General features: G+C 41.8%; 1 protein-coding gene across 1 annotated transcript; it reads right to left on the bottom strand.

Annotated features, from left to right (window-relative positions):
• Nucleotides 1-3,393: 3,393 nt before the first annotated feature.
• Nucleotides 3,394-27,186, bottom strand: LOC143275069 (uncharacterized). The gene is made up of 5 exons (XM_076579132.1): nt 26,815-27,186; nt 22,726-22,969; nt 19,402-19,619; nt 15,371-15,482; nt 3,394-3,611 (listed from the first exon to the last, which is right to left on the bottom strand). Exons 1-5 carry the CDS (start codon nt 27,184-27,186, stop codon nt 3,394-3,396), a joined length of 1,164 nt encoding a protein of 387 aa, XP_076435247.1.

Here is a 27,186-nt window from a genome sequence, read left to right as displayed (position 1 = left end):
TTGCGTTTTTTCACTATGGACAGAAGGTCTTCGTAGGGTCCAATACTTTGCTTGATTCTGTTCTTCACTTCCGTGTTAGTGATGTGGTCTCTGTAGGAGATGCCAAGTAGTCTACGAAAGCATCTCATCTCGACAGCTTGGATTCTTCTCTCGATGTCTGCAGTCAGGGTCCAAGTCTCGCAGGCGTAGAGCAATATTGATATAACCAGGGAACGCATCAGTCTGATTTTTGAGCTGAGAGCGATGTTTTTGTTGTTCCAGATGGTGTTCAGCTTGTTGAGTGCCATTGTTGTTTGGGCAATTCTCGAGAGTACTTCTGGTTTAGATCCTTCATCTGACACGATTGCTACCATGAATCTGTACAACATCAACGCCAACCTGATCAGACTGATACAGCACCTCTATGACAAAGCCACCAGCGCCGTCTACCTCAACAATAGCATCGGGGACTGGTTCAGAACCACAGTCGGAGTGAGACAAGGCTGTCTACTCTCCCCAACACTCTTCAACATCTTCTTAGAAAGAATAATGACTGACGCACTGGAAGAGCATGTAGGAACAGTCAGCATAGGCGGCAGAACAATCACAAACCTACGTTTTGCCGACGACATTGATGGACTGGCTGGAAAAGAAGAAGAACTGGCAAGCCTGGTCAAACATCTAGACAAAGCCTCCACATCGTATGGAATGCAAATCAGTGCGGAGAAAACCAAACTGATGACTAACAACACCAACGGCATCAGCATTGACATCAAAGTCAACGACGAAAAGCTTAAAACAGTCCACAGCTTCAAATATCTGGGAGCAAAAAAAAATATCTAGAACATGGAAAAAAAAAAAATTGTAAATTGTGTTCAAACATTAAAATGACAGCTTCCACGCATGGCACTTCACAAACATCAAACACTGAAAATAATTTAAGTACGCACGCGCGCGCGCGCGCACACACACACAAACATCACGCACAATATAATTATACAATAAAAATATCATCACGCACAACATGATTATACAATCAAAATATCTATCAAACATCTCAATACATAAATTAATGATGGAATGTTAATCACAATACTCGACGCCAATATTACAATACTTTAAAACCAGTCCAAACACTTAAAACCAACCACGTTTATCACAATGCCCAAGAAATATAAATAAACAACTGAAATCACAGTGCCGGTGTAGCATACCAGACTGTCCCCCACCAAGGAAACGTCCCCGGGGGAATATTTGACCGCTGGAAATGTCCATCGGGGACTTTCTCCACGTTCATAATGTCCCATGCGGACATTTTCAGCGACCAAAAGGTCCTTTTTTTTTGCGTTTTAGTCTCGTTTTGAAATGTCCCCCTTACCCTGAAAATGTCCCTCCCATGTATCCCGTATCCTGTAACGTCCCCTATGTCAAAATGCGCCCCCCCTCCACCCCCTTGCCATATATATATATATATATATATATATATATATATATATATATATATATATATATACATACACACACACACATATGTGTGTGTGTGTGAGTGTGTGTGTGGTTTTAGCGATGACTGTTTGACTTTTCTTTACAAGAGTGTTAAAAGCTGGATGTATCGAATTCAGCATGGGTAATGAAAATTGTGCCCATGTGGTTTCAATTTGAAAAAAAAAAAATGTCGGTATATTTACCCAAGTGTACTCAGGGATGCAGAACTAAGAAAAAAAAAGTCGAGAAAAGAGCATTTCGCAGAACAACTGGCCTCTACACAATACGAAGAGATATTTTGAACCACAGAGGCAATTCATATTTTTTTAGTTGTTGTATGCTTTTGTTTTTCCAATTGTTATTGCTATTTTACTTTGTGGTTTTTGTGGTCTGACGTGGCAAAAATTCGATTGTTCATTGTTTTATTGAGGACATGAATATTTTGTGACACCACATGTTTCTCTCTTAAAAGTTTATGTCCATGGTATGCCATTTGTTTTCAAACTGTTATTTCAATATTTTCAAGTCACTAACACATTCACACACATGTCTCTCTTTCTGTCTGTCCCTCTCTCTGTCTATCTCTGTCTCTCTCCCATATAATAATCTTTTCAGTTTTGTCAGCTGAGGCATGTACAGATACTTTACCCAGTGGCAATTTCACGCTGACAGAAAGCCAGGGAAAACTCAGGGAATATATACCAAAGATTTTGCATTGAAAAATGGTTTTTATCACTTAAATAACTTTCACATATACCTACACGCGCGCGCGTATATGCATACAGACACACATTCGTACGCTCCTCGGCCCCACTCGCACCTCCCCCCCCACCCCCACCCCTCACACACACACACATGCATGCACGCATCAGACAAAGACAATTACAGACACAATCACACACACACACACACACACACACACGCACACGAGCGCGCGTGTAAAAATACTGGTTATTTCCATAAGCATGAACCCAATGCATTTTTTGGCAAAGGGGATGTTACGGGATACATGGGGAGCACATTTTCAGGGTAAGGGGGACAATTCAGAACGAGGCTAAACCCCTCTTCTTCTTCTTCTTCTGCGTTCGTGGGCTGCAACTCCCACGTTCACTCGTATGCACACGAGTGGGCTTTTACGTGTATGACCGTTTTTACCCCGCCATGTAGGTAGCCATACTCCGTTTTCGGGGGTGTGCATACTGGGTATGTTCTTGTTTCCATAACCCACCGAACGCTGACATGGATTACAGGATCTTTAACGTGCGTATTTGATCTTCTGCTTGCATATACACACGAAGGGGGTTCAGGCACTAGCAGGTCTGCACATATGTTGACCTGGGAGATCGGAAAAATCTCCACCCTTTACCCACCAGGCGCCGTCACCGTGATTCGAACCCGGGACCCTCAGATTGACAGTCCAACGCTTTAACCACTCGGCTATTGCGCCCGTCAGAGGCTAAACTCCAAGAAAGGGGACATTTTGGCCGCTAACAGTGTCCGCAGGGGACATTATGAACGGTCAGAAAGTCCCCGGGGGGACATTTCCAGCGGTCAATTTGCCCCCCGGGGACGTTTCCAGGTGGGGGACAATCTGGGATACTACACCGGTACTTTTTCCTCCATGTAAAGCCCCCTGAGCTCTTAAAGAGAAAGAGAAAATTAATGTACTTTATGATGATGATGATGATGATGATGATGGTGATGATGATGATGATCATTATCATTGTTATCATCACCATCATTATCATTACCATTACCATTATTATTATTATTATTTAGTTGTTGTTGTTGTTGTTGTTGTCATCATTATTTTATTTTTTTATATTGTTGTTGTTGGTATTATTATGATCCATCATCATCATCATCATCATCATCATCAACACCATAATTGTGTTCTGTCGTGTTCTGTTCTGCCCTGCAAGGTACGTTCTATTCCGATGCGTGGTCTGTCGTCTTGGTAGCGCGGGACTTCTCAGGCTGGGTGTCCTCCGAGCGGCGCACACAGGCCCTGCAGAGCCACAGGCGGCGGACCTCGGCCCGGAAGCGAGAGGAGCGCGAGTAGTAGACGAAGACGTTGACAGTGCTGTTGACTGTGCCGAGAGCCAAGTATATCACGTGCGTGGCTTGGAAGATGTTGCTGTAGTCGCCTGTGTACAATGATGACGGAGGTTATATCTACAATCAAACAATGTTGCTGTAGACGTCTGTATAGAATGGTGACAAACGTTATATTTACAATCAAACAATGTTGCTGTAGTTGTCTGTATATAATGACGACGAACGTTCCATTTACAATCAAACAATGTTAGGACGAACGTTACATTTACAATCAAACAATGTTAGGACGAACGTTCCATTTACAATCAAACAATGTTAGGACGAACGTTACATTTACAATCAAACAATGGTGCTGTAGTTGTCCGTATATAATGATGACGAACGTTATATTTACAATCAATCAATGTTAGGACGAACGTTATATTTACAATCAATCAATGTTAGGACGAACGTTATATTTACAATCAAACAATGTTAGGAATAACGTTACATCTACAATCAAACAATGTTGCTACAGTCGTCTGTATATAATGATGACGAACGTTATATTTACAATCAATCAATGTTAGGACGAACGTTATATTTACAATCAAACAATGTTAGGAAGAATGTTACATCTACAATCAAACAATGTTGCTACAGTCGTCTGTATATAATGATGACGAACGTTATATTTACAATCAATCAATGTTAGGACGAACGTTATATTTACAATCAAACAATGTTAGGAAGAATGTTACATCTACAATCAACCAATGTTGCTACAGTCGTCTGTATATAATGATGAAGAACGTTATATTTACAATCAATCAATGTTAGGACGAACGTTATATTTACAATCAAACAATGTTAGGAAGAATGTTACATCTACAATCAAACAATGTTGCTACAGTCGTCTGTATATAATGATGACGAACGTTATATTTACAATCAATCAATGTTAGGACGAACGTTATATTTACAATCAAACAATGTTAGGAAGAACGTTACATCTACAATGTTATATTTACAATCAAACAATGTTAGGAATAACGTTACATCTACAATCAAACAATGTTGCTACAGTCGTCTCTATATAATGATGACGAACGTTATATTTACAATCAATCAATGTTAGGACGAACGTTATATTTACAATCAATCAATGTTAGGACGAACGTTATATTTACAATCAAACAATGTTAGGACGAACGTTATATTTACAATCAAACAATGTTAGGACGAACGTTATATTTGCAGTCAAACAATGTTAGGAAGAACGTTACATCTACAATCAAACAATGGTGCTATAGTTGTCCGTATATAATGATGACGAACGTTATATTTACAATCAATCAATGTTAGGACGAACGTTATATTTACAATCAAACAATGTTAGGAAGAACGTTATATCTACAATCAAACAATGGTGCTATAGTTGTCCGTATATAATGATGACGAACGTTATATTTACAATCAATCAATGTTAGGGCGAACGTTATATTTACAATCAAACAATGTTAGGACGAACGTTATATTTACAATCAATGTTAGGACGAACGTTATATTTACAATCAATCAGTGTTAGGACGAACGTTATATTTACAATCAATGTTAGGACGAACGTTATATTTACAATCAATGTTAGGGCGAACGTTATATTTACAATCAAACAATGTTAGGACGAACGTTATATTTACAATCAATGTTAGGACGAACGTTATATTTACAATCAAACAATGTTAGGACGAACGTTATATTTACAATCCAACAATGTCGCTGTACTCGTCTGTACATAATGATGATGAATGTTATATTTACAATCAAACAATGTTAGGAAGAACGTTACATCTACAATCAAACAATGTTGCTACAGTCGTCTGTATATAGTGATGACGAACGTTATATTTACAATCAAACAATGTTGCTATAGTTGTCAGTGTAGAATGGTGACGAACGTTATATTTACAATCACATCAAACAATATTGCAGTGGTCGTCGTTATAGAATGATGACGAGCGTTGTATCTACAATCAAACAATGTTGCTGTAGTCGTCTGTATAGAATAATGATGATTGCTAATTACAATCAAACCAAATTAAAATAGACCGAACAATTCGGCACTTCCGACCAAGGCAACCAAGGAAGTAAATAAGACATACATAGCAGAGAGGGAGGGGGGGACAAACGGTATTCAAGAACAGTTAAGTAACATTGAGAGAGTCTTGAATGAAAAACTGAATACTTTAAAAACCAAAATTGATGCCAGTGAATCACGTTTATTTCAGCACATTTCTGAGCAGTTTGACAGATTGCGTGGTGACATTTTTGAATTGCAGCAGGAAAATGATAACTTAAGAGCAAAATTAGAAGACAATGAAGACACTTTAGAAGACCTGCAAGAGGAAATCAAAACATTGAAAAAGATCAGCCAAATAGATAAGGAAAAAATAAACGACCTGGAACAGTACCAGAGAAGAGATTCTGTACGTTTTATGGGGGTGGGACAAGAATCAAAAGATGAATCCACAATGGAATCAGAACAAAAAGTGTTGAAAATCATCAGGGATAATCTACAGCTGCAAAGTGTGTCAAGGGCAGATATCAGCATTGCTCACAGAGTCGGTCAAAGTGTCGGCAACAGGCCCCGTCCCATAATCGTAAAATTTATTTCAAGAAAACTTAAAACAGAAATCATCAAAAACAGAAGACTGCTGAAAGGAACACATACAGGAATTGTTGAGGATTTAACCCCACTTAACATGAAACGTTTAATGGAAGTAAAAAACAACTCGTGTGTAAAAAACTGCTGGACAAAGGAGGGAGTGATTTATGCCCAACTGAAAGACACTACAATTACAAAAGTGGTGCACGGAGACATGAGTGTTCTGAAGGACACATCCGCCATCACTCCAGGCCCGGACCACACAGCGTCACCAGCGCACAGTGAGCAGAGGGAGAGACGTTCTAGACTGCCAGGCCGCCAGGTGACCAGCACGCCCAGACACACCCACCGCCCGTTGTCTACTCCACGTCAACGCAGACCCTGCCCCAACTCCAGGGAGGTTCCAACGGGAGGTGGATCGCGAACTGCTGACAGGAAGAAGACCAAAGACCAGCAGCCAGCGAAGGTACAGCCAGCCAGACACCAGTCGTCCTCCCCCAGCCAGTCCCAGAAGCAACGGGACCACCAGCAACCAGTGGAGAGCCAGGCCATGGAGACTGAGCAGACACTGACATGTCCCAGAGAAAAAGTATCCACCCAGCTTTGAAAGGCAAATTCTATATTTTGACATTCATTTTCTAAATTTTTTATGTAATTTTCGTTTATTTATTTATTTATTTATTTATTTATTTATTTCGGGGGAGGGGGTGGGGTGGTGGTGGGGTGGGGTGGTGGAATGTATTCTTTACTCCAGTGAGGGAGGAGAAGATAGAGAATGGAGGGACTGTGTGATAGGAAGACGAAGTAGGGATGGGGGAATACCGTATATTTATACGTAACATTATTACTGTCCTTTCTTTGTTGCCGCTGTTGATGCAGTCAATGTGATAATGATGAACAGTGGTAATGATGAACAGTCGTAGGAGTGGTGACAGTGATGGTGACGATACGTATTGCTATTATTATTCTTTGCATTATGGACAATATTAATTTATTATTTGTTATTATTGACAATCTTTTTGTTACTCTAGATTTTATAGTGGTAGTGATGGCGAAGATGAGTGTTGTTATCATTATTCTTTGCATTTTTGACAATACGGTTTTAGATTTCGCATTATTGAGAGGGAAAAAGACAAACAGACAAGCAAAGGGAAAAGGGACAACCCAAGGGACAAAAACAAGAGCAAAGAGGGACAGAGGAAAACAAAACGAGAAAAAACAAAACAAAAAACAAACAAAAAAACAACACAGCAGGAGACAGACCAACAACGACAACAAAGGCAGTGACGCAATTTCACGAAGGCCTGATGGACTGAACCAATGATGTTGGGGGAGGGAGGGGGGGGGGGAAACTTGAACTCAGTTATCTCTGATGGAGATCTGTAGGTCTTTTTTCAGGAAGACATGCAGTATGCCCCCACACCCAAACCTCCCCGCTAGCGCGCGAGCGGGCGTGTGTGCGCGCGCACATCCCTCTGCCCCCTCTTTCCCCCTCTTTCTTTACAGGCGATTCCCCCCCCCCCCCCCCCCTCCCCCCCGGCTGCGGCTGGTGTTCGAGCTACGTGGAACCTTTTTTCTTTTTTTTCCAGACGTGCGTTGGTTTTTAATATTATTATTATTATTATTATTTTTATATATATGTGTGTGTGTATGTATATATATATATATGTATATATATATATATATATATATATATATAGATAGATAGATAGATAGATAGATAGATAGATATATGTGTATATGTGTGTGTATATATATGTATATATATATATATTTTTTTTTTTTTATTATTATTTTTTTTTCTTTAAACTCGAGCAATTTGAAACGTTTAACGGCAATTTACCTGGAAATCGGATTGACTGAACTGTTTGATTATTGGGAAATGGATGGGGGGGATGGGGTGGGTGTTTGAATTCGACTTATTAATTGTCCACTACTGATAGTGCAATCCACATTTATCCCGCCTCTGGTTTCTGTGAAAGTTCTTTTCCTTTTTTTTTTTCTTTTTTTTTTTATGAAAGACAATGGGTTGTACTCTGTGTGTGTGTGTGTGTGTGTGTGTGTGTGTGTATCGTCCGCTAATATTAACAAGTGTGCGCGTGCGCGCACGAACAGGCACACACATACTCCCATTGCCCCCCACGCCCCTCTTTATCCCATTTTCTTCACATGCTTTGTATATATACTTGATTCCCCACCCCAACCCATCACCTCCTTGCCAGTGGTTTGGTGGCGTCTGGATTTGGTGTGATCCGAGTAGCGTGAAGCGTTTTTCATGTGCAACATGAAAAATGGTCTCTCATGATTCTACATCATTGTGGAGTGAAATGTTACTTTTGTGTGTGTGTGTGTGTGTGTGTGTGTGTGTGTGTGTGTGTGTGTGTGTGTGTGTGTGAACATTTTCCATTCGATATCCTCCTTACACCGACCCAACCCCCTTCCCACTCTCCTTCAGCAAGCAAGGAATCACCTAGTGTTGTGTCTCACAAGAGAATTCACAAAAGGAAAAAAAAAAAAAAACTCCATTCGAAATCATTCAGTATGTTTTGTACATAATTTAACTTTACTGTATGTCACTTTTTCTAGTAAAAGTGTAATATAATATGTCTCGATTTCAGTTTGTATTTCTTGGTATTTTTTCATCTTTTTATTTATCTATTTTTATTTACTTAAGTTTTTTTTAAATTTTTTTTTTTTTTAATTATTTCTTACATGTTTTTTCAAAGAAGAAACGTGCTTTTGATGAGTTGACTTAAGCTCACATTTGCCTCAATTTGCAAACTAAGTCGTGTTTTATTTATTCATTTGTTTAATCAGTTATTCATTTTTGTGCAGTTGAGCACAATAACGTCTGTTGAATGCAACCGTGTCAGAGAGAGCGACTGTTCAAGAAAAGAAGGATGAGTGGCCATGTGAATGCAAGAACTGAACGAAAGCGGGCAGGTTTTTTTAATGGGTTAACACTTTATATGAGGTGGCTGAGGAACGCAAGTGACACAAATGTAAAATGTATTTATATTATAATGAAAATGAGTAAAATGGTTATTAGAATAATGATACAATACAATGAATAGTCTTACGCTGTCATCTCTCAATTGCCAAGGCCTTGGTAATTTTGCTAAAAGAAGGGATGTCCTTCAATATCTGAGACAAAAACAATACTCTATATATTTTCTACAAGACACACATTTTCTTCCTAAATCTGAACGTCAAATTAGAGCAGAATGGGGATATGAATGTATTTTTTCATCCAAAAATAAGAGATCTAGGGGGGTAGCTATTTTACTTAACAACAATTTTGACTTTAAGATAGAGAAATGCATCAAAGATAGCCAGGGAAACTACATAATTCTTATAATAAATACCATGGGTAAACAAATTGCTCTAGCTAATGTATATGGACCTAATAGAGACGACCCATCATTTTTTAAAGACATCAGTCAAAAACTTGAAGATCTGTTAGTAACAAATATCATAATAGCAGGAGACTGGAATCTTGTTATTAACCCGAATTTAGATTATCATAATTACAAACATATTAATAATACTAAAGCAAGGGATACAGTACTGGATATGATATCACAATTAGAACTAGTGGACATTTGGCGAGAATTTAATCCAGAAATTTTACGATACACCTGGAGAAGAACAAATCCATTTCAGCAAAGTCGGTTAGATTTCTTCCTAGTTTCTGAAACTCTTATCTCTGACGTAAAGAATGCAGACATTTGTTATGGATATCGTAGTGACCATTCCCTCATAACATTAGAAATGATGTTTAAAGCAGAAAAGAAGCATAAACCTTTTTGGAAATTTAACTCTTCCTTGTTAAAAGATCAGATATATGTAGAACTTGTTAATGAAACTATTGAAAGGGTAAAGGAACAATATGCAGTATTGATATATTCCCGGGATAAAATCAAAGATATTCTAAATAGCGAATTGCACTTCACAATATCAGACCAATTATTTTTAGACACCCTGTTAATGGAAATAAGAGCAAATACTGTAGCATATGCCATTAAAAAGAAAGGAGAGCAAAGAGTAAAAGAAGAAGGTCTGGAACAAGACATACAGGCGATAGAAAAAAATAGTGATAGAAGTGTAAAGGAAGCATACCAGTTAGAGGAAAAGAAGAAACAATTAGAAGAAATAAGAAAAACAAAAATGGATGGGATCATCATTAGATCAAAGGCAAGATGGGCGTCACAGGGAGAAAAAATAACAAAATACTTCTGTTCACTAGAAAAAAGACACTTTGTGAGTAAACAAATGCTAAAATTAGTTACAGGCAATGGACAGGTCTTAACGAAAACAGAGGAAATGTTAGAAGAAACTAGGTCTTTTTACCAAGAACTATATAAAGAAAGAAATACACAAGAGGTTGACTTAGGTACTTATGTCACAAATCTACCACATTTAAGTGAACAAGAAGCTGAGGTACTGGAGGGAATTATTACTAAAGAAGAAGTATCTATAGCATTAAAGAATATGAATAATGACAAAAGTCCAGGAACTGATGGAGTGACAATCAATTTCTTTAAGTTTTTCTGGAAACAACTTGGGGATTTTGTAGTCCGTTCTATTAATGAAGGATTTTACAAAGGAAGAATGTCTATAACACAAAGGGAAGGGGTAATAGTATGTCTACCTAAAGCAGATAAGCCTAGGGAATTCTTAAAAAACTGGAGACCAATTACTCTTTTAAATGTCACCTATAAAATTGGAACAACATGCATTGCAAATCGAATCAAAGCTGTCTTACCAAAACTGATAAATGAAGATCAAACGGGGTTCATACCAGGAAGATATATTGGGGATAATTTAAGATCTATGTATGATATGATTTATTACCTGGAAAAAAGAACCTACCAGGACTGCTCGTATCGATAGATTTTGAAAAAGCTTTTGACTCGATTAATTGGGGGTTCATGAAAAATGTACTGAAAGAATTTGGATTTGGGAAGGATATATGCAACTGGGTAGCCTCTTTTTATAATGATATAAAGTCTTATGTAGTAGTTAATGGAAAGGTATCCCAACACTTTGATATAAATAGAGGGTGTCGTCAGGGAGACCCGATATCGCCTTATTTGTTTGTCCTATGTTCAGAGATACTTGCATGCAAAATTCGTAACGACGAAAAAATAAAAGGTATAAAAATATCCGACACAGAATTTAAAATAAATCAGTTTGCAGACGATACAACATTCACATTAGAAGGAGACAGATGCTCATACGAAAGGTTGTTTGAAACACTAAATGAATTTGAAGATATTTCAGGCCTAAGACTTAACTTTGAAAAAACAATAAATGTTTGGTTAGGAAAAAAGAAAAATTCGCCTGAAAGATACTTAGTTCACAAAGAGATGCAATGGAATCCAACAAAGTTCAAAATATTGGGAATTTGGTTTACTAACGAAATATCAGACATAACAAAAATTAATATTGCAGATAAATTTGTTGAAGTCATTAATCTATTCAAAACGTGGGCAAAAAGAATATGTACGCCTTTGGGTAGAGTGGCAGTACTAAAGTCCTTAATACTTACAAAATTAACTTACTTATGGATTTTACTGCCCAACCCGCCAGAAAACGAACTGAAAAGACTGCAAAAAATGTGCTATGAGTTTGTATGGGACAAAAAAACAGACAAAATCAAAAGACAGTATTCGGTGCAAAACATTGAGCAAGGAGGTATAGGAATACCGGATATAATAACTTTCGTTAGGTCCTTAAAATTGTCATGGGTAAGGAAATTATACACAGGAACCCAAAAGTGGAGGCAAATACTACTTAAACAATGTCCAGAAATAATTAACTTAAACTGTTACGGAGCCAAAAGATTTATCAAAAGTAAATGTAACCACTTCTGGAAAGATGTATTCGTAGCATATGATGAATTCAACAACCACGTAAAATTACAAAACTACAAAGAACTTGTATCAGAACCTATATTTTATAATGACAAATTTAAAGTAGGTAACGTTGATTTTTGTTTCAATGACTGGGCAAAAAAGAATGTGTATTTAGTAAGAGATGTATTAAGTGAAGACGGAGGCTTTCTGAGCCATGAACAATTCTGTAAAAAATGGAACATAAGAGTTAACTACTTACACTATCAAAGTTGTACACAAGCAATAAAGCAATACATTAAAAAGGAAAGGATAGTAATAATCAACAACGAAAGTAACCAGAACACAAAAGCATTAGACATGATATGTAGAGTTACAAAAGGATCAAGAACATACTATAATATTTTGCTTGAAAAAATAGAAATATATGACATAAAACCGTTCGGTAATTGGGAGAGAAAACTGGATGTTGTAATAGATTGGAAAACTGCTTTAGAGTTAATTAAGAAGACGAAAGAAATCAAACTAAAATGGTTCCAAATCCGAATTTGCTTTAGAATTTTAGTCACAAATAGTATTCTTAGAAGAATGGGATTGACAGAAAGTGAAAAATGCAACTTTTGCAATATTGAAAAAGATACTATACATCATTATCTGTGGGAATGCAACTACATACAGTCTTACTGGTTAGAACTGGAAACATTATTGAAAGATAAATGCCAAGGGTGTGAGAGATTATCATTTAATACTGAACTTATTTTGTTTGGAACTGACGACAAAACGAAAACAGACGAAGTACTCAACCTGATTATATTATGGGCTAAATTTTTTATATACAAAAGCAGAATCAATAAAATCAGACCAACAATATCAGCATTCGTGAAGGAAGTACAGTACAACTACCGCACTGAAAAATATGTGTCCAGAATAGAAATGCGCTATAACAAATTTGAACAGAAGTGGTTCCCGTACATGGGAATAATAAGCGATTTAAAGGATTAATATGATACATCGGAATATATAAGAATGGTTAAAGAAACTGGTTTTTGCTGTCATTATCATTGCTGTATTATTTCTACTTTAGTGTATTTCAGTTTTGCATACAACACTGCCAACCACACGTACAGACATACCGGCGACAGGCGAATATCTGCAACACCATATGCTATACCTCAGTTGCCATTTATGTATCAGTGTTGAATTGAAAACTCAAATGCTTTGGTGCCATTATGCCAACATTCAAGTGTCTGTGTGTAGCCCATTTCGTTTGCCAATGTCTGCGTGTGTGAATGTGCGCGCGAGAGTGTGCGAGAGCGATCGTTTTGAGCATATGTGTGTGTTGGGAGGGGAGGGAGGGGTGTGTGCGTGTGCGTGTTTGTGTCTGGCTGTTTGCTACTCTGTGTATGTAAGAGAGAAAGAGAATAACATAATGATCGGACAGATGGCTAGCTAATATACACAATATTATTTAACAGGTTTTGATGTTTTCATAACAATAATAATTGATAATATTGTTGTTGTTTTCTTCATGATTATGTTTGTACATTCTAAGAACCTGTTTTAAACTGGATTAATATCGGTGTTCCCTCGATGTCTCAGAAGGAGATTATGTTGCTAGTTTTGTGGTATATTGACCGAGGGATTACACGTTGAGTATGGGTGTGTGTGTGGGCCTCACTGTGTGTGGGTGTTTGTTGGGATTGGGGAGATGCAAAAACAAAAACCTTGCAGTTGGATGAATGATATAACTTCAGTGAAGCGAGGGACAGTGTTGATGTGTTTTTCCTTGAAGCAGATTCTATGGTGTAATGCTTCATTGTTTTTCTTGGAATCAATGTATTTTGTTATATTGTTTACCCAAAATTTTAATGTGAAATGTGCTTACATGTTTCTTGACAAATATAACCTTCTCTGCAAGGGGAAAAAAAAAAAAAAAAAAAAAAAAAAAAATTCGGCACTTCCACTGACAGCTGTTGAGGCCAATACTTTCGGTACTTTTGTATCGAAGGTGTCGCAGTAGCTGCTAAATGATAACAACTGACATTTTTTTCTTTCCCCTGTGAACCACCCGACCAAAGAAAGAGAGGAAGAGGGAAAATGGAGAGAAAGGGAAGAGGTAAAAAAAAAAGAAGAAAGAAAAAAAAAGGATTTAGGTGACATTTTTCATTCTTAGTGTAGGGATCATGGATCATAGTAGCAGTAAATGACGGGCTGAAGCAGTGTAGGTCAGGGTTTATCCCTAAGGAGCGCTTTGCTAGCCAGACTGGTACAGCCTAAAGGTCCCCTCCCCCCCCCTCCCCCGCGCCCACCCTCCCCTCTTTTTGATTCTTTATATTTTTTATAGTCAGTTCTTTTTTCCTGCAGATCCCCTAAACAATGACAGAATAATCAATATGCGATTGTGGTCATTGTACGTACGTACGTACGTACGGACTACATTAAGTGCGGAAAATAACTTCCGGTAGTTAAAAAGTGCTTATGGGTAAGATAGATCTTGGCTTATGGTTTATTTTAAAAAAAAAAAAAAAAAAAAAAAAAAAAAAAAATTGCGCTATGATAGCCTGCAAGACGAAACAATTTTCTAAGCGCTTTACAAACACCGTATAATGTAAAATGAATCGAGTCAGCACATAAGATGAAGTGGAAACATATACCAGTCATGAAGAAAGAGAGTCATCGAAGCACAGTCATTATCATTATAATAATAATGGTGATAATAATGATGATAATAATTATGATGATACTACTACTACTACTATTATTATGATTATTATGATTATTATTATTATAAAAAGCACATGCAATTTATAAGACCCACGAAGATGACGAAGGTCACACAGTCTAGTGATGGATGATGATGATATCAACGTACGGTGACGATGACATTCAATCATTCGGATGAAACGATAAACCGAGGTCCCATGTGCAGTATGCACTTAGCGCACGTAAAAGAACCCACGGCAACAAAAAGGTTGTCCCTGGCAAAATTCAGTAAAAAAAAAAAAAAAAAAAGAAAAAAAGGCCACTTCAATAGAAAAAACAAAAAAAAACAAATAAAAGTGCACGCAGGAAAAAAAAAGAAAAAAAAAGGGTGACATTCTCAGTATTGCGACGCGCTCTCCCTGGGGAAGCAGCCCGAATTTCACACAGAGAAATCTGTTGTGACAAAACAGAGAAATACAAATACAGATACAGTGTTAATGTGGTGTTGTAGGACTGACAACAACATGAAAAAAAAAAAAAAAGAAGAAGAGAGAAGGAGGAGGAGGAGAGAGAAGAAGAAGAAGAAGTAGTAGTAGTAGTAGTAGTAGTAGAAGTAGAAGAAGAAGAAAAGGAGCAGCCGACTCACCGGTGCGAAAGAACTGAGGCACAAAGGCCCGGACCAGCCCTAGCATGACTTTAGGGGACGAGGTGATGATGTAGATCAGAGACACAACCAGCAGCATCTTCACCAGCGACATCTGGAACACGTTGTGAAAGGTGTGTGGAAAAGAGCATGAAACGTCACCCCCCCTGCCCCCTCCCCCCCCCCCCCCCTGCCCCCAAACGATCGCAACACCCATGACATCTGAAACACGTTGTCAAAGGTGTGTGGAAAAGAGCATAAAACGTCACTTTTCCCCCCAAACGATCGCAACACCCATGACATCTGAAACACGTTGTGAAAGGTGAGTGCAAAAGAACATGAAACGTACATCCTCATCCCCCCCCCCCCCACCTCCCCCACCCCCTCCACAAACCATCGCAGCACTACATCCAACCCCTTCCAACTCCTTCACCCCCTCCGAACACACACACACACACACACACACACACACACACACACACACACACACACGCACGCACACACACACACTTCATTGGTATTAAAAAAAAAAAAAAAATCAGGATATTCAAAGAGTTGGCGAAACTGAAACCAGAACAGGCGAATCAGACCTGTTCCTGTTTTGTTACTAACCTGTGGGACATTATTCATGACAGCATCCTTACTTCTTTTCTTACCTGTACCTCTTTATGGTGGTGTTTTTGCTCCATTCTTTGACTTACCTGAGGCCTCTTATGGTGGTGTTTTTGCTCCATTCTTTGACTTACCCGTACCTCTTCATGATGGCATTACTGCTCCATTCTTTGACTTACCTGTACCTCTTCATGATGGCATTACTGCTCCATTCTTTGACTTACCTGTACCTCTTCATGATGGCATTACTGCTCCATTCTTTGACTTACCTGTTATATCTCTTCATGATGGCATTACTGGTCCATTCTTTGACTTACCTGTTGTACCTCTTCATGATGACATTACTTCTCCATTCTTTGACTTACCTGTTGCACCTTTTCATGATGACATTACTTCTCCATTCTTTGACTTACCTGTTGCACCTTTTCATGACGGCATTACTGCTCCATTCTTTGACTTACCTGTTATATCTCTTCATGATGGCATTACTGTTCCATTCTTTGACTTACCTGTACCTCTCCACAATGGCATTACTGCTCCATTCTTTGACTTACCTGTACCTCTCCACGATGGCATTACTGCTCCATTCTTTGACTTACCTGATACACTTACCTGCACCTCTTCGTTCCTGTTCCTTTTTTTTCCTTACCTGAAACATCTTCACGGTGATGTTCCTTCTTTTCCTTCCTTCTTTTCTTTGACCTGATTAACTGATACCTCTTCATCGTGGTGCTCCTGCTGCTGTTTCCTTACCTGATACCTCTTCATAGTGGTGTTTCTGTTCCTTACCTGATACCTCTTCATAGTGGTGTTTCTGTTCCTTTTCATAGTGGTGTTTCTGTTCCTTACCTGATACCTCTTCGTAGTGGTGTTTCTGTTCCTTACCTGATACCTCTTCATAGTGGTGTTCCTGTTCCTTACCTGATACCTCTTCATAGTGGTGTTTCTGTTCCTTACCTGATGCCTCTTCATAGTGGTGTTTTTGTGTTTCTCTTCCTTACCTGATACCTCTTCGTAGTGGTGTTTTTGTTCCTTACCTGATACCTCTTCGTAGTGGTGTTTCTGTTCCTTACCTGATACCTCTTCATGGTGGTGTTTCTGTTCCTTACCTGATACCTCTTCATGGTGGTGTTTCTGTTCCTTACCTGATACCTCTTCATGGTGGTGTTTCTGTTCCTTACCTGATACCTCTTCATGGTGGTGTTTCTGTTCCTTACCTGATACCTCTTCATGGTGGTGTTTCTGTTCCTTACCTGATACCTCTTCATGGTGGTGTTTCTGTTCCTTACCTGATACCTCTTCGTAGTGGTGTTTCTGTTCCTTACCTGATACCTCTTCATAGTGGTGTTCCTGTTCCTTACCTGATACCTCTTCATAGTGGTGTTTCTGTTCCTTACCTGATACCTCTTCATAGTGGTGTTTCTGTTCCTTACCTGATACCTCTTCATAGTGGTGTTCCTGTTCCTTACCTGATACCTCTTCATAGTGGTGTTTCTGTTCCTTACCTGATACCTCTTCGTAGTGGTGTTTCTGTTCCTTACCTGATTCCTCTTCATAGTGGTGTTCCTGTTCCTTACCTGATACCTCTTCATAGTGGTGTTTCTGTTCCTTACCTGATGCCTCTTCATAGTGGTGTTTTTGTGTTTCTCTTCCTTACCTGATACCTCTTCGTAGTGGTGTTTTTGTTCCTTACCTGATACCTCTTCATAGTGGTGTTTCTGTTCCTTTTCATAGTGGTGTTTCTGTGTTTCTCTTCCTTACCTGATACCTCTTCGTAGTGGTGTTTCTGTTCCTTACCTGATACCTCTTCATAGTGGTGTTTCTGTTCCTTTTCATAGTGGTGTTTCTGTGTTTCTCTTCCTTACCTGATACCTCTTCGTAGTGATGTTTTTGTTCCTTACCTGATACCTCTTCATAGTGGTGTTTCTGTTCCTTTTCATAGTGGTGTTTCTGTGTTTCTCTTCCTTACCTGATACCTCTTCGTAGTGATGTTTTTGTTCCTTACCTGATACCTCTTCATAGTGGTGTTTCTGTTCCTTACCTGATACCTCTTCATAGTGGTGTTTCTGTTCCTTACCTGATACCTCTTCATAGTGGTGTTTCTGTTCCTTACCTGATTCCTCTTCATAGTGGTGTTTCTGTTCCTTACCTGATACCTCTTCATAGTGGTGTTTCTGTTCCTTTTTTCCTTACCTGATACCTCTTCATAGTGGTGTTTCTGTTCCTTACCTGATACCTCTTCATAGTGGTGTTTCTGTTCCTTACCTGATACCTCTTCATAGTGGTGTTTCTGTTCCTTTTTTCCTTACCTGATACCTCTTCATAGTGGTGTTTTTGTTCCTTACCTGATACCTCTTCATAGTGGTGTTTCTGTTCCTTACCTGATACCTCTTCGTAGTGGTGTTTCTGTTCCTTACCTGATACCTCTTCATAGTGGTGTTTCTGTTCCTTACCTGATACCTCTTCGTAGTGGTGTTTCTGTTCCTTACCTGATACCTCTTCATAGTGGTGTTTCTGTTCCTTACCTGATACCTCTTCATAGTGGTGTTTCTGTTCCTTACCTGATACCTCTTCATAGTGGTGTTTCTGTTCCTTTTTTCCTTACCTGATACCTCTTCATAGTGGTGTTTCTGTTCCTTTTTTCCTTACCTGATACCTCTTCATAGTGGTGTTTCTGTTCCTTACCTGATGCCTCTTCATAGTGGTGTTTCTGTTCCTTACCTGATACCTCTTCATAGTGGTGTTTTTATTCCTTACCTGATACCTCTTCATAGTGGTGTTTCTGTTCCTTACCTGATGCCTCTTCATAGTGGTGTTTCTGTTCCTTACCTGATACCTCTTCATAGTCGTGTTTCTGTTCCTTACCTGATACCTCTTCATAGTGGTGTTTTTGTTCCTTACCTGATACCTCTTCATAGTGGTGTTTTTGTTCCTTACCTGATACCTCTTCATAGTGGTGTTTCTGTTCCTTTTTTCCTTACCTGATACCTCTTCAAGGTGACCTTCCTCCTATTCTCCTTACCTGAGACCTCTTCAAGGTGACCTTGCTCCTCCTTTTCCTTTACCTGAGACCTCTTCAAGGTAACCTTCCTCCTCCTATTCTCCTTTACCTGATATCTCTTTAAGGTGACCTTCCTCCTCCTATTCTCCTTTACCTGAGACCTCTTCAAGGTAACCTTCCTCCTCCTATTCTCCTTACCTGAGACCTCTTCAAGGTAACCTTACTCCTCCTATTCTTCTTACCTGAGACCTCTTCAAGGTAACCTTCCTCCTCCTATTCTCCTTTACCTGATATCTCTTCAAGGTGACCTTCCTCCTCCTATTCTTCTTTACCTGAGACCTCTTCAAGGTGACCTTCCTCCTCCTATTCTTCTTTACCTGAGACCTCTTCAAGGTAGCCTTCCTCCTCCTATTCTCCTTACCTGAGACCTCTTCATGGTGGCGTTCTCCGACACAGCCTTCCTCCACTTCACCATCCTCACCAGCCTGACGGCCGTGAGGACGGTGGCGACGACGACGACGGTGAAGGTGACGACGGGGATGACGGTCATCACCATCACGTTCTCCAGGAAGTCGAACAGCTCCTGGTTCTCACGGAACGCCTGGGTCGTCCTCGTGAACACACGGGTCGTGTTGGTGGCTGCACACGAGGAGTAGAAATCTCAACAAAACGTTCTCTCTCTCTCTATCACACACACACACACACACACACAAACACACACACACACACACCACACATACTCGCACACACACACACACACACACACACACACACACGCACACACACACACACACACACACACCACACGCATACTTGTACACACACACAGACACACACAGACACACACACACACACACACACACACACACACACACACACACACACACACAACACAACACACGCACACTTGCACACACACACGCATAACACACGCACAACACACACACACACACACACACACACACAACACACGCACACTTGCACACACACACACACACACACACACACACACACACACACACACACACACACACACACACACACACACACACACACACAACGTTGGAGAGAATGGCGAGGGGATCAAAGCTACAGGCTACGTGAATGCTTGATTCTCGCTGTTTGAGACATGCGGTTGACAGGTGGTTGAAATGACTGATAAAAGGAAATGATGTACACATGAAGGGAGAGAAGGGCTGTGGGGGGCAGGGGGATGTGGTGGGGGAGGGTGTGTGTGGGGGAGGGGAGGGGGGCGTTTGGGGGAGGGGGTGGGGCGTGGGGGGGCAAGCTACAGGCTACGTGAATGCTTCAGTCTCGCTGTGTGAGAGACAAACGGTTGACAGATGGTGGGAATGGTCAGATGAGGTCTAAGGGGGGCAAGCTACAGGCTACGTGAATGCTTAATTCTCGTTGTGTGAGAGACAAACGGTTGACAGATGGTGGGGAATGGTTGATGACTGATGGCTGCACACATAAAGGGAGAGAACGGCTTAGGGGGTGACGGGCGCAATAGCCGAGTGGTTAAAGCGTTGGACTGTCAATCTGAGGGTCCCGGGTTCGAATCACGGTGACGGCGCCTGGTGGGTAAAGGGTGGAGATTTTTACGATCTCCCAGGTCAACATATGTGCAGGCCTGCTAGTGCCTGAACCCCCTTCGTGTGTATATGCAAGCAGAAGATCAAATACGCACGTTAAAGATCCTGTAATCCATGTCAGCGTTCGGTGGGTTATAGAAACAAGAACATACCCAGCATGCACATCCCCGAAAACGGAGTATGGCTGCCTACATGGCGGGGTAAAAACGGTCATACACGTAAAAGCCCACTAAGAAGGCTTAGGGGGTGGGGGTGGGTGAGTGGGTGAGAGGCATGGAGGGGGGTGGGGGGGTGGGGGGGGGGGGTCGGGCAAGATACGAGGGATGTTCATCAAAGATTTCACTGACCCACATACCACGGACTGAGAGGAACGAAACTTGGCACAGTTACTAGTCTTTCTCCAAATAGGTACCACCAAAGGTGACACATTTCTCTCGCTGCTTTATGCAACTGTGAAGACTTTGCCTGTAGAAATCTGCAGGTTGCGCTGAAGCCACGACTTGACCTTGAAAATGAGCGTTTCATCGTCTGGGAAGTGCTTAGCCTTCAGAAATGACTTCATGGTTGGAAAGAGGTGGAAGTCAGATGGTGCAAAGTTAGTAGAGAAAGAAGGGCGAGGAAGAATTTTACAACCGCAGGACCGTGCTTCCCTCACGACGTAATGCGAGTTGTGAACTGGGGCGTTGTCTTGCAGGAGGCAGAAACGTTTGGTCAGCATGCCACGCCTCTCGGTTTCGATGGCCTCCCTCAATTTCTGCATCAACGAAGCGTAGTATGTCCCGGTAATTGTGGTACCCTTTGGCAGGAAATCCATCATCACTACTCGGCTCTGGTCCCAAAAGACCTTGCTTGCAGAGGGTTGGACACTTGCCTTCTTCGGTGGTGGTGAGTCAAAATGCTTCCACTGTTTCGACTGTGCTTCAGTCTTTGGATCGTACTCATGGACCCGTGTTTCGTCCTGCGTGATTAGTCAGTCGAAGAAGGCCATCTGGTTTTCTTGGCACATGGCCAAAAGAGCCTGGGAGCACGTGACTCGTTCCTGCTTCTGGAAAAGTGTGAGCAACCGGGGAATCCAGCATGCAGATAACTTCGGCAAGTGCAAATAGTCATTGATTTTTATTTCACAGACTCCAAACTGATCGTGACATCTCGGGCTAATTGGAGAACGGTTATGCGGCGATCCTTCAACATGGCGGCCTCCACTCTCCGGATTGTGTATTCGTCAATGGGTGACTGTGGTCGCCCGGGAATGGGGACCGTTTTTAACCATGTCCGACCAAACTTGAACTGACGATGCCAGTATTTGATAACGTCATACGATGGGACATCCCCCCCCCCCCTTAAGTCTCTTTTATCACATCGTTCCTCTTCCTTGGTGCGTGGCCTTCACAGGAACTTGATGACCGCCCTGCATTCAACTGGCTCCATTATCACACCTTACTCCACCATAGCAGCTGTAAAAAAGAAACTGTCATGACTTCAGATATGCAAGTCACCACGTGAAATATCGAGATAATGTATTACTGTACATGTGCATCTTTAAGCTCCTCCAATAACCATGGAAAGAGAATCCTCTCCCGCTCCTTCCTTCCCCCGAAAACCCCCTTCTCCCTCCTTTCTCCCCCTCTCCCTCTTTATTTATTTATTCATTCATTTGTTGACACACTCATTTACCACTTCGAAAGAGCAGATGGACAGGTCTACCAGTTATTCTGAATCCAGGACCATCATTAAGGCCAAGCTGCAGAAAAAGTGGAAGCAGCAGCATCCACGCAACAACAGAGCAGACCCGTACTACCTGCTGACTCGTCGACAGCAGGTAGCCATTATCAGGCTCAGGACAGGCCACAGCCGCCTGAAACACCACCTATACACGAAACTCCGTATCGGCGACACAGAGCAGTGCCCCTGCAGAACAGGCAGACAGACAACAGAACATCTGCTGCAGTCCTATCCGCTCCACCAAGCGCTCCGAGAGAAAACCTGGCCCGACCCAATCCCAGCGGTCCGGAAGCTCTACGGAGGACTGGAGGATCTGCGACGTACTGCCGCCTTAGTCGAGCAGACCGGGGTAATCTATCTGATAAATGATGAACGAGACAACATTTACCAATGTAATTATATACTTTTTTTTCTTTTTTGCATTTCACCTTCGTCGAAGACGGACACGACGCTGAACTTGAAGGGGTAGACGAGGTGCAGCAGGTGGATCAGCAGCACCGTGCCCACGATGCACATGCTCATGCTACGCGTGCTGACCAGACTGGCCGCCTTGAGGGGTAGCCACACGCACACGCAGCGCTCCACGGAGATGAGCATGGTCAGACAACCCGAGGAGAAGAGGAAGCCGCGGTGCAGTCCCCTGACGTACTTCCGCACCGTCCACTTCCACCACTGGGCAGAAGCCATGTACGCCGCCCGGGAAGTGGAGGAGGAGGAGGAGGAGAAGGAGGAGGAGGAGGCGAGGGTTGTCACCAAGTTAGACGTCCCCATCAGGAACCAGGACACCTGTGCTCGGATACAATACAATACAATACAATACAATTTTATTCACCCACTTGGAAATTGATTGTGCTTCCGTCACTCACCCAACACAATGTCTCAGCCGACGAGGAAAAGAAGGAAGAGGGGGAGGAGGAGGAGAAAGAGTGGGAGGAGGAAGAGGAAGAGAAGGAGGAGGAAGACTAAGAAGGGGATGGAGACGTGAAGGATGAGGAGAAGGAGGAGAAGGAGGAAGATGTGGAGAAGGATGAGGAGGTAGAGGAGGAGAAGGAGGAAATGGAGGAGGGGGAAGAGGAGGAAGAGAAGGGGAACGAGGGGGAAGACTAAGAAGGGGATGGAGACATGGAGGATGAGAAGGAGGAAGGAAGAGGAAGATGAGGAAGAGGAAGAAGAAGAGGAGGAGAAGGAGGAGGAGGCGAGCTAGGTGATCAAGTTAAATGTCCCCATTAGGAACCAGGTCACCTGTGTTCTGAAGCGATAGAGGAGGAAGATGAGGAGAAGGATAACGAGGAGGAGAATGAGGAAGAGAAAAGGGAAGAACAGGAGGAGGAAGAGAAGGCGCATGACAAAGAGGTGGAGGAAGAAGAGAAGGAGGAGAAGAAAGAGGGAGAAAAGAAGGAGAAGAGGAGAAGAAGGGGAATGGGGAGGAGGAAGAAGAGGAAAAGGATCTCAGAACTCAAAACTTCTTTTTTTTTTCAAGGATTAAGATTTTGGGCATGGCCCATTCTTCCAACCTGTCCTTGCTAATGTACATCAGTTACAATAGTATATATATATATATATATATATATATATATATATATATATATATATATATATATATATATATAATGAAAAAGGGAGAAAGGGAGAATTAAAAAGAGATGGGGAAAAAAGTCCTGCAGAAAGAATATGATAAAGAACAGATACACGCGCGCGCGCGTGCGCGCGCACACACACACACACACACACACACACACACACACACACACACACACACACACACACACACACACAGATTGACAGAAGGATAAGGAGAGAGAGAGAGAGAGAGAGAGAGAGAGAGAGAGAGAGAGAGAGAGAGAGAGAGAGAGATGTGTGTGTGTGATCAGTATCGACAACCCGATGACTAAAGCCACAATGTTGTTATCATCAAATCCACCTACGACAGTTGTAATTATTACTTAAATGACTACTACCATCACCAATATCACTTATACAATAGCTATTGTCACCATCATGCTGGAATGAAATGAATAAATTCATGCATGCACACAGAATAGAAGAAATTGAAAGAAATCAAACAAGCAAACAAAACAAAGTGAATGAAAAGAAAATAGGATATAATAAGAACAAGACCAAAACAAGAACAAGGAGAAACAATAAAAACGGATCCAATAAGTTAGACATATAAATGCCCTCATTGTTACTGCCAACGGTTGCTTCGATATCATTTATGGTGGGAAGGATTGAAGATAATGTATGGAGATTTGACTTGAAAGTAGATAGAGAACTGTTCGTTTGTATGTGCACAGGGAGTGAGTTTCATAGGGATGCACTTGAAAATGCAAACCTTATTCTGAAGATATCAATGCGGGTGCGTGGTAAAATGTACTTGTTCGAGCCGTGTCGGCATGAGGCTCGGGTAAGCGAACGTAGATATTGTGGTGCCAAGTTATTGTGCACTTTGTATATAAGTAACGCTTTGTTGAATACGAACTGTTTTTGCAATGGAAGGATGGAAGGAGGATGAGAGAGAGGTGGAGGAGGCTAGGGAGGTGACCAGGTTGGATGTCCCCATCAGGAACCACGACACCTGTGTTCGGAAGAGGAGGAAGAGGATGAGGAGGATGAAGAGAATGATGAAGAGGAGGAAGAAGAAGAGGAGGAAGAGGAGCAGAAAGGGGGAGGATGAGGCGAGGGAGGTGTCCAGGTTGGATGTCCCCATACCAAGACACCTGTGTTCGGAAGCGATAGAGGATTAGGATGAGGAGGAAGAGGAGGAGAAAGATGTCGAGGAGGAGAATGAGGAGGAAGAGAAGGAGGATGACGAAGAGGAGGCAGAGAAAGAAATGGAGGCGGAAGAAGAGAAAGGAGGCGAGGAAGAAATGGAGGAGGAAGAAGAGAATGAGAAGGAGGAGGAGGAAGAGGAAGAGGAAGATGAGCAAGAGGAAGAATAAGAGGAAAAGGAGGAGGAGGAGAGAGAGAGAGAGGGAAGAGGCGAGGAAGGTGACCAGGTCGGACGTTCCCATCAGAAACCACGACACCTGTGTTCGGAAGAGAAGGAGGGTGAAGATAAGGAAGAAGAGGAGGAGAAGGAAAAGATGAAGAGAAGAAGGAAGAAGAAAAGGGAGAAGAAGAGGAGGGGTATAAAGGGGAGGGAGAGGAAGAGGAGGAGGAGGAGGAGGAGGGGGAGGAATAAGGAAGAACAGGAAGAGGAGGAGGAAGAGGAGGAGAAGGAGGAGGGGGAGGAGGCGAGGAAAGTGACCAAGCTCTGCAAATGGTTCTGTGTTTGTGAAGCGCTTTGAGCTTGGTCTCTAACCGAAGACAGGCGCTGTATAAGTATCCACATCATATCATCATCCTAATCATCATACTCATTAATACAATGTTCATTATCAACATCGTCCTCCCCCCCCCCCACCCTCTCACCTTATTCGATGATACAATCCTCCTCCTTCTCGACATTATCATGATCAAAGTGTTCGTTAACACATCATCATCATCAACATACTCCGCCTCCCCCTCCTCATCTTATTCGATAACACCATCCTCATCATCATCATCATCCTCATCATCCTCATCATCATCATCATCACCACCACCACCACCACCACCATCACCACCCGTACCATCACCACCTCCACCACCATTATTATCATCTCCACTAACACCACCACTACCATCACCATCCTCAACACCACCACCACCACCACTACCGCCCCCCCCACCCCTCCACACACACTCACTACCACTACCATCATCACCACCATCACCACAGTAATGTATACAGGGTTTGTATATACTATACATAATCCTCACCACCATCACCATCACCACCACCACAACCAGCACCACCACCACCATCACCACCCTCAACACCACCATCACCACCACCACCACCACCACCATTTTTTTCTTCTTCTTTTTATTTATTTATTTTTTAAAAATCTATTTTCTTTTTTTATCGTCTAATATCACTAATAGTGAAAAAGACGCTAAACTAAAGAACACACCCACTGCTCTAAAAATAGGTGGATAGCGCCAGCATGCCTTCTTTGAGTCCCCTTGCTAATTAAAGCCAGCGGAAGTGTTCAACCAGCCATTTTGTTACTCGTGTCAGTATAGCGCGAAGCGGTAACTTCATATATTATGTAGCCGAACGGCTCGGCTGCCAAGATGATTGCTTCACGGCAAGCTTTCACTTGCTCGCGGCAAAAAGTTAAGCTGACATTCCTGTGTGTGCCTCCACAGCAAGCTTGCGCTACGTGTCACTGCACTGTTTTCCTGTAAAAACTTTGGTAAATAAACCATTCGCAGATATCAATCAAGACACAACATTTGGCATGTCGTGGAGTTAAGCACAACGCGATTTCATCGAAGAGACACGCTTATACTTCACAAATTACTACCAGTCAGTAGACGACTTCTCAACGGACTGACAGCCGGATACGAGTGTCAGTATGGCGTCCAGTTGGCTTCAGCTTTGCTGGCCAATGAGCTATCCAACTATTTTTTTTTAGATCAGTGGCACTCACCACACAGCAGAGGTCCACCAGTCCCAGACTGAAGAGGCAGACGTTCATCCTGTCCCCGAGGCCCTGCCTCCAGAAGACCACGCAGCTGAGCCCGTTGCCCACGACCCCTACCACTAGCAGCAGCCAGTTGAGGCCCAGGAAGATCACGTCCTCGATCAGCCTCAGAGTCTCCTTGGAGATGATGGCGTTGTTGCTCCCTCCGGGGTCCAGGGAGTGGGTAGCTCCGACGTCAGTGTACTCCTCCGTGAGGTCTGTGATGATGGTGATGTTGTCGTAGCTGTTGGCGGGAGATGAGCGCCATGGTGGTGTTGTGTCCGTGGTGGTGGTGTTGTTCCATGCCGTGTCGGCCACCAAGGTCGTCTGGTGCAGCAT

Source organism: Babylonia areolata, chromosome 29 (assembly GCF_041734735.1).
Source record: "Babylonia areolata isolate BAREFJ2019XMU chromosome 29, ASM4173473v1, whole genome shotgun sequence".
NCBI classification, from domain to species: domain Eukaryota; kingdom Metazoa; phylum Mollusca; class Gastropoda; order Neogastropoda; family Buccinidae; genus Babylonia; species Babylonia areolata.
The sequence above is the reverse complement of the archived record's forward strand: the minus strand, read 5'-3'. Positions and strand labels throughout refer to the sequence as shown.